This window comes from Uloborus diversus, chromosome 8 (genome assembly GCF_026930045.1).
Source record: "Uloborus diversus isolate 005 chromosome 8, Udiv.v.3.1, whole genome shotgun sequence".
NCBI classification, from domain to species: Eukaryota; Metazoa; Arthropoda; class Arachnida; order Araneae; family Uloboridae; genus Uloborus; species Uloborus diversus.
The window spans coordinates 85,681,473-85,691,039 of NC_072738.1; the positions used below are offsets into that span (position 1 = coordinate 85,681,473).

At 32.2% G+C, this 9,567-nt stretch overlaps 1 protein-coding gene across 1 annotated transcript in view; it reads right to left on the reverse strand.

Annotated features, from left to right (window-relative positions):
* Positions 1–7,708, reverse strand: part of LOC129227491 (TBC1 domain family member 19-like) — a 52,842-nt gene extending 45,134 nt beyond the window's left edge. Inside the window, exons 1-5 of the mRNA XM_054862064.1 lie at positions 7,597–7,708; positions 6,810–6,924; positions 4,237–4,309; positions 2,633–2,745; positions 2,464–2,538 (exon numbers count right to left, since the gene is read on the reverse strand). Of these exons, the coding sequence (XP_054718039.1) occupies positions 2,464–2,538; positions 2,633–2,745; positions 4,237–4,309; positions 6,810–6,908 (360 nt within the window). The 5' untranslated portion in view covers positions 6,909–6,924; positions 7,597–7,708. The remainder of the gene's footprint in view (positions 1–2,463; positions 2,539–2,632; positions 2,746–4,236; positions 4,310–6,809; positions 6,925–7,596) is intronic.
* Between the last annotated feature and the right edge of the window lie 1,859 nt (positions 7,709–9,567).

A 9,567-nucleotide genomic window follows, 5' to 3' on the forward strand; every position in this document is an offset into this window, starting at 1 on the left:
GGCTGTGAGAATCAATGTTTGACTAGATGAGTAACAGATATGATCCAAATTTCACTAGGAGTCTGAGGGATGAATTTTGACTGAAAATAGATCACAGAAAAGTCAGCACTATGGATTCTCATAAAGCAATGTAGAGCAGAAATTTCGAAAATTACTCTAAGTCTCCTATTCATAGTATGCATAGAAATATTTAAGAAATAAAAAACTGCATTTGGCTCTAAAACTCCATAATCTCTAACTTATCTACAGGTGATCTAAAATTTTTGCAAATGACTAATTTGACTTATTTTACAACACATTTTTTGAATTGAAATACAATAAAAACAAAGAAAATGTATTAATTGTTTCTTAATTATAAATAACCCAACAATAGAAAGGTAAGTAATATGCTTGAATTAACTTCAATTTCTAGACAGACAATTTTAAAATATCTAACATGAAATCAATATATACAAGCTAATTTCATCATTATTTTATTTATTATTTTGCATTGAGGGCAGGTAACATTTGAGTAAATGATGAATAAAAAACAGAAAGAGAAAATAGATATTTTTATAAGGGATGGTATTTGAGGGAAAATAGATGTTTAGTCAAGACTTTTTCCAGATATCTTTAGATCAAAAAGTTCAGTTTTGCATTGAAAAGGGGTTCCTTGAAACCCAGGTGTACACAGTAATCTGTATATTTTTTGATAAAAAACGTTGGTTATTTCCTGTTCCTTCTTAGCACAATGGTATTTATTTATTCCTTAATAGATCAATTTGTTTTAAAGAAATGATGTGAAAAATTAAATTTATACTGTTTAATCTTGAAAACAATTCCATGTAATTCTTTTTATAAAACCTTGTCTTTTATTATAATAAGCAAACCGTTTGATTGTTTAAGGATTTGTTTTCCTTTTTCCTATATTAACAATTCGCTGTATTGCCTTTTATCCAGAGTCTGGACACAAGAAGTTGGACTGTACATGCTATCCAATGTAACTTTTTAAAACATATTGATGATCAATCAGGATTAAAGATAAAAAAATTTTGTAGCACACAAAATTAACTTTACATTTTAACAAAATAATATAATAAATAAATGTTCAAAAAAAACTTATAAACAACAAATCAATTGACATAAAATATATTAAAATGAAACACTTAGAGAATGATTGCACTCATTATCGCCCAATTTTTAACTATGAAAATGGTTATAAAAAAATGTTGTTTTGCTCTTGAGGATTTGAAAAAGATTTTTTTTTTTGTTTTGTTTTTAATAGTAGATTTGGTTTCTTAAAAGGAAAATTATTTCCTCCTAATAATTATTTTAGCCCACGAAAATTTGCAAAAATGTGTTTTTGTCGATTTTCATGGAGATTAATAAAAATAATTTGTAGATAATTTTTAAAAAGCCTAATACTTATGAAATTTCAGATAAATAATAAATAAGGATCATGTTAATGAACATACATGACAGAAAAAAATGCATCAAAAATGTATTTTCTGTCAAGTCATCAAAGCTGTCAAACTTCTTCCTAATCGGGAACATTGGCATGTTTCAATAACAAAATCAGGCATTTTTTGCTGCTTTATTAGTTCTGTAATGTGAAAAGTAAGAGTTATAACTGATATGAGTCACCATTGACTCATGTAAAAACAAGTTGATGGTATTTTAATCTTCAAATAGTTCAACTGCCCCCCCCCCCATCTTAAGTACCTAGGTGGAGATGCAATCTGCTAGTAATAGATTTCTCTCCCAGTCACTTGAAAATGTATTTTGAATTTGAAAATGTTTTCTTACAGCACATATTGCGGTCAACAAAAAATAAGTATTGGACAAAGAAAAGAACATTTTTAGTACGGTAATTTGCTTTTTATACAACTATTATACATGGTCCTATGCGGTCATTGTTTGTACCGACAAATTGCTAATTTAGAAGATTATTTTACATTTTGCTCTTTATGATTTCATATAGTTTGTTATTGAATAAATAAATATTTTAACTTGTTCCCGTTTATATTTATTTTTAACTACATATCATTCAAAATTCATGTAAATCTAACCAAGAGCACGAATTTATCAACTTTTTTCGCATGAATATAAAATGATAGCAAAACCGTAAAACATAATCCATTAGTTGCCTCAGTAAAAAAACTTCATGCAACATGCCAATGTTCCCAAATGGGAACAAGCCCAAAATATAAGATAAAAAAAAATTCTTTTTGAAACTTTCTTCTTCCATCAATTGTAGGGATGCCTACTAAACATTACCAAATCCAAATTTAAAAAGACAATGGGTAAATTGTTTGAAGGCTCAAAATGTTGTATCGAGTTAAATGAATCCTATTTTGAATAAATATTAGCTTTAAACATATTACCATGCATTATGTTATTATATCAATAAACAGTTTGGTTAGTTTTTAGATCACTGTGTATGGTAATGTAAAGAAATAAAAAAAAAATAAAAAGAATAGTTACCTTTCTTGAAAATACCATGCTCAACTCATTTGACATATTGTTTAAACTTTTAGTGATTCTATGTTCCCAATTTATCTGAAAACAAGCCAACAATAAAATTAATTCAGTTCCTCAAGACTTCGTACCAACCAAATATCAAAGGACAAAATTTTCAAGGCCAAAAAATTACCTGTGCTTTTTGAATATAATCAAGGGCTTCCTTTTTTTGACGAATCCCATGCCTCAAGTTTGGCATTTTCACAATATGCTGATAGACTTGATTGCGAATTTTCTGTTTGTAACCTGTTAGTAGATGAAAGGACCAAAAATGTGATAAGTTGCAATAAATCTAAAGTTGATATCACAATTTTTATGCATTCAAGAGCTTTCAATTTATGCCCCCTTTACAGTTCCCCCCCCCCCCCCCCCCGGGTTGGGAACCACTGGTTTAGAGAAAAATTCTAAGCTGGTTTAATGATGTGTGATGTACACCATGTTTTTCAATGCGTCTATTCAATGCATCACTCAGTCCTAATGCCAACAGATTTTTTTTTTTTTTTTTGAGGAAAGGAGGGGGGGGGGAGGTGATAGATGTCAGTCAACGTCTAGAGTGTGAATGGGCCGAAAAAGGATGAGAGCCACTGAACTAAACTGGTGCTGCTAACTAAATTACTTTAGAAAAATAAACGGGAAAAACTAATATGTGAGCAATTAAAAAAAACAGAAAGGGAACTATTCTAAAACTTTATTTATTTTATTGTGCTAAAAATCATAACAATGAACTGAGAACAATACAACCCAAATTCAAAATAACAGAATACTTCCCACTTTTTGGAAAAAAAGTTTATTCTCACCAAATATAAGTGCAAATAAGGTATTTAAATGAACATGGCACCTTTCTTAGACCTTAAAGTGTGCATTTCATTTCAAATATGCCCAATTAAAAATAATCCGAGACAGAATAATCCCAAAGTTTATAGTAATGAAGATTTACAGTGAGTCAAAAAATTTGAATATTCAAATTGAAGGAGAAAAACATTTTCAAAAAAAAAAACAATTTCCATACTAGAATGTATCATTTTTTGATGGATTCAATGCTTCGTTTTACACTACCATGAGAAGTCTTTTTTTTTTTTTTTTTTTTGAGTGAAAAAAAATATGGAAATAAATTATTAATGTTTGACACTTAACAAACGAGAAGGGATGTTTATTCTTTTTCCACTCTTTTGTCTGCTGTTTGTTTATTTATGTTGTGATAGGGATAGGGTGGCTTTAAATATGGTATCTATCTAGTTGTAAACTCAGACAAAGCAATGGTGAGGTCCTGTTGATGTGGTCCGCTTTGGGATCTTAGGACATGCTACAATCTGGTTGGAAATAAAAAATATAGTGGGAAACAAACATTGTATGGAGTGGGAGGTAAAAGTAAGCTGTTATGAATCATCTTAGATGGGCTGTAACGGAAATGCCTATGTTCGTTTCTCTTTTGTTTGAAGGGATAAAATTATTCAGAGTGAGTAATTTTGAATTTTATTTCTTAGAAGGGGAGGTGGTACATTTCTCCTTAAATACACCCTTGACCCCCTTTGAACACAAAATGTGTCCTGCCCCTTTAAATATGCCTTTACCCTCCCAAGCTTTTATCCCCCCCCCCCCCGAGTTAAAGGTCTGAAAAGAAAAACACTGCTAGTTTATGCTTATAACTTTAAAATTATACTGAAAAATGGGAGAGGGAAATAGCATAATAGAAAATTGAAGACTACAGTAACTATTCAATTATTGGGCATAGATTACCAGATTCTGACACCAAGTTACGCATTTGATCTTCTAGAGCATCACAGGAAACATCTGGATTTGTGATCAGATTCTGAAAAGAAATCAATAAGGGAAACATTAGGATAGTAATTATATATCTTTTTTAGTTTCAAAATTTTTGTTTATCCAATCTTAGTATTCCTGTAGTAGCATTGGTAGGACAACTCTTTGTGGGTCCTACGCTCTTTCAGAAGCATCTCCCTCTCTATCCTCTTGCCAGAACTTGATCTATGGTTTTTAACTTTTAAAATGGCAAAATTTTCATCCAGCAGTCACCATTATACAAAACTACTAATAAACAATACTATTTCAAAATAAGAAATGGTTGTTAATCAGCTACCTACTACCTTTAAATAAATATAAAATTTTTATTACCTTAAATTTAATTAAATTTTAACAGTTAGAATTTTTTTGTTTGCATTAACATAAAATATTGTGTTAATTTTAAAACAATCCCCCCCCCCCCCTCCCTCTCTCTCTTTTTTAATTCTTTAAAACATGGCAGTTGATTTTGCTAGAGTGGATCACCAGTAAGCAATAATAGAAAGCATTTTATGCTCAACAGCAGGGATAAAATTGTAAGAGATAATCCTACAGAGCTAAGTAAAAAATTGATAACTGAAAGGAATGCATGCAATTTTAAAGTTAAAGTAGAGACTTAATCTACTTGAGCAGTTTTATCTTCATCTAAATTAATTAAACTCATTATGATTTAATGAAAGATCATTTATAACTTTAAATAGTATTAAGGACAACCCAATTTTAAACAAGGATATCACCTAAGTTTTAGTCAGACCAGTCTATAACGTTTATGGCTAAATGTCATTGCAAGAGTTTGGGGCTATGCAATAGGAAAAGAACACTAAGACATGACATTAAGTCTCATATGGCACAGTGTAGTCACACCCTTGACCAATGAGCTGATATAGCACAATGATGTCACAAATGAAATGTAAAGTTTAAAATTCCTTCTTTCAATTGCTGATATGATGAATTTAAGCAGGCCATACAGATGATTCTACATATTATTTTTAAAATATAAATGGAGAAAGATTTTTATGATAGTTATTTGATCATGAAAATTTATGCAACAAGTTTTAAATACATACAGAATCTTTGAATACTCACACCAGACTCCAGTCAAAGCCTCCCCCTCCCTTTATATTTCAGAGTCATCCTTCCAAAGCAAGTGCCTAAAAATTGCAATTGTCTAACCATGTTTTTAGGAGTAGAATTTCGAAAATGTTTCCCGGGGAGAAGCCCTGGCCCCCTCTATTTCCAAACCCCTTTCCAAAACCAGAAGTTTTATCACCTCATTCTCTCCATATACAATGTATACATTAGATTTGATTGAAAAAATTGCTGGGAAAGAGAGAGAGATATGGAATGACTGACGTCCATTTCAAATGAGGAAATCTTTTTGAAGTTACCATATTACTTTTAATGTACCAGTCTATCTGGAGTATTTGATCCCGGAAAACAGTTTTAAGGCTGGGATATAAGTCAGGATTTTATTTCTTTGTTTATTACTGATTTGTCATTTGAATAACTTACGTTAGAAAAAGCAATGGAGGGGGGGGGGGGGGCACTTGTCAACCTCGCCTAGGAGGCAAAACTACTAGAGCTGGCCCAGGTATAATCTGTAATTTTCAGAATTTAATTTACTCAGCGTGAACAATAATTCTATGCATGAAAGTATCAGTTATATTCACGAAAATATAAGCATTTCTTTCAAAAATATCAATTTTGTTTGCATGGTTTTGGCTCATGATATGCACAGTTTTCCATCCTGGCTTACTAAACTTTCAGAAAACTTAACAGTATACAAGAGAACCATTATACTAAAATCTGAAACCAAAATTTCGAAAATTTGATGAAATATGAACGTTTAAAGCAATTAAACTTTCACCACGCATGCACAAAAAGATAGCAATATAACCTTGGTAATTTTAAGTTAGATCCCAAACTCCTAATAAAATTCCAGCTCAATATCTTAAAATTTTAGAAACATATTAACAACCTTAATGAGCTGAATTTCAATATTTCATGGATAGGTAACGAATGTAATTGTTTTTATTAATGTTAAATATTATGAGTTTTTAATTATAGTTATGTATGATAAAATAATTGACCAAACAATAAACTTCAATGTAAAAAAAAGCGTGGGGTACTATTTACATTTTTGCAAGGACAGTCAATAGAAGATTTAAGACAACTGACATGAAGTCCCCACATCAATTATTTTATCATACTTAAAATGCAAAGATTATTTGTTACTTTTTAGTTTGTGTGTGTTTTTTTTCTACTATCATTTTATTTACTTCTTTACAGTTCCATTATTATTTTTTAAATTTTTACATCCACTGTATTTTTACACTTTAGTCGCTGTTAGACTGAAATAATAGCATGTTTTTACACAATAGTAGTTTTTGTGTTAATTTACACTAAAATAGTTGGCATAGTCTGCAACTCTTCAAAACAGTCCACCAGTGGCAGCCCTGTACTTACAAGGCATCGGAATTTCACATGTAAAGTTGGAAATAATTTTTTACCTGTAATTTCATCAAAAGCTTGCGATAAACTTCAGTTTTTTCTATTTCATATGCAATATAATTCACAGAAGATTCTGGCCAATACAATGGATTTGCCATGCTTGAAACAAGGAGCCTGGATAAAAAAAGTGTTTCATTGATTGAAATAACAATAGTAAAAGAAACAAAAATATTAAACAAGATAGTAAACTTTTGCCCTAGATTTGTAATCGTAATTATGAAACTTCACCGGCCCAAAAAGTTCATTTTGTAAAGACTTTTAAAACATAAACTTCATCTGTCAAACAATAAATTATCAGCTATTGCACATTAATTAATTTTGAAATGCATACAAAAGTTGTTTTTTTCTTGAAAAAACAGGTTAGTTACAAAAAACCTAATACCAACAAAAGAGCAGAGTTAAGACTTGCTATTTTATGAAAGGTAATCTTGCACATGCATAGTTATAGTTTACTAATTGACGGAAGGAAAACTCATTCATTTTTTATTATGCTAGCATGGATTTGGCATAAATGCTTTTTAACTAAATATCTAATTCTATGCACAGTCTTAATTAAAAGTGAAGAGGTATAAGTCTTCTGTTTTGTTTTAGGATTCATGTAAAAAAATTGAACCATAAATTAGGAGTAATTACATTCAAAGAAAATCAATGTCTGTGTAAGCCATTCACAGGATTAAAATTAAGTCCTCATTTATTCTTTTATAACTTTTTAGCACAATAAAAAAAAAGTTGGAGCTAATTTGTAACTTTAAAACAAAATAAAATGTGGCTTTCCTCTCAACTCACCAGCTATATTAACCTCTTACTTCAATATTTCATTTTAAAATATAGAACGAGAAATAGAAGCTCTCTGATGTGCATGCAAAATCTCCTTTCATAATGAAACATTGCTTCATTTCCATTAATGTACAAAAATGTGAGCTCCATGCATGCAAGGAAAAATTTTCATGAGCCTAAACTTTGTATTCATTATTTTCTAAAGGTTACAAATCATTGCTAATTAGTAATTTTTAAAGCTGTATATGTTTCATTTGTATTCAACACGACTCCCAGACTCAACCAGAAACAGAAACAGACGATTTCAACAAGATGTTGCCAAACTAAACTCGAAAACTTAATAAAATCTTAAATATAGCTCTTCTCGATCCTTTGCAGTTTTTTTTTTTTTTTTTTTTTTGAGCAATCACGATTGCTTATTGCTTTCATTTCATCGTCCTTGGCGTTGTGGTTCCTTTTTCAGCTTGGATCAGGGACACCAGCACCACTGCCCACCGACCTCTGCAGACGCGGCTCCGAGCACTGCCTCCTGGAATCCGTTTCTCCTGGTCGATGGCAGCCATGTCCTACACACACACGTGCTCATACACACACACACACGCGCGCGCTCATACACACAAGCCTTTACACACATACACACACGCCTCCGTGAATACACACAGGTCTACGCACACACACAAGCCTACACATGCACCCACGCGTGCCTACAAAAACACACATGCCTGCACACACATACACACAACTATACACACGTAACCGCCCGGGTGGAGGGGTAGGCTTGGGGGGGACAGGAGCTGTTTCTAGAAACAATAGCCCCTAATGAGTAGGGCCCTGTCGCAACTCGTGATTGCGAAAAACGTAATTTGAATTCAAAGTTTGAGAATTCAAGTTTTTTTTTTTTTTTTTTTTTTTTTTTTTTTTTTTTTTTTTTTTACAGCGTAGCGTCCGCGAAACCCAAGGTTCCCCTGAGAGTACTCAGCATTTACTTGTTTCCCAAATGGGTGAAGGAGATGATTGAAGTGTAACTTCGAAGCAATGCTGTTGGTTCCCGATAACCGTTGCTAAAATGTTTCAATACTTTTTCCTAATATAATTATAGCAAAAAGCATGGATACCGACCCCGGCGAGGGGGGGGGGGGGTGATGATTCACGGAGGAAACTACACTGTTGAAATATTTACAGAAGGTGTTTCAAAATGATTTTAGTCTCATTCTCGGGAAACTATTGGGCACTACTAGGGTGCCGAGTAAAAATGGGGAGGGGGGGGAGGATACTCTGCGTCATATCATTCTTATCAGCGTATTTTTTCTGTTATGTAGAAAATCAGTCTGCCATCTCGGTAAGTAAATATTTTCAGCAATTTAATTCTAATTATTTTACTAAAGAGGGATGGGGGGAGGGGGTAAGGCTCTGTTTATGCCATTCAAATTTTTACTAAAGATGCTATAAAAAGATAAAAGTTTTATTTTGGTTGATAGCATTTCTGAGGGGTGGGGTGCTTCGTAAAATTTGGGGATCTGGATGGGTTGCGCGTTCGCTCTTAAGGGGGGGGGGTCATCCATAACTAAACCATCTGCATTTTTCAAAACCTATTGGGCCATCTTGAAAAGTAAATTTTCCAGTAAATAATTTTAATCATTCAAGTAGTGGCGTAGCTAAGGGGGGGGCGGAGGGGGGGGGGCACCCCGGGCGGCACTTTTTTAGAGGCGGCATGTTGACCCTTTTGATATGGAAAAAATAAATGTATTTTCTAAATAAGGAAGTTATGGTTTTAATCTGTTACTGCAGTTAAAAAGAAAATTTTTTCTTAAAATACTCAAAAGGACAAAATATAACTTTTCTGGGGCATAATGGACAATTTAAGTATTCCTTTTGTTTTCAATAATTCCAAGAAAGTGACACCACAAACGAAGAAAAGTGCGGCTCAAGTCATTTCAAACCAAACTTTCTCAGAAAAATATGCGTGTAAACATTCAACTT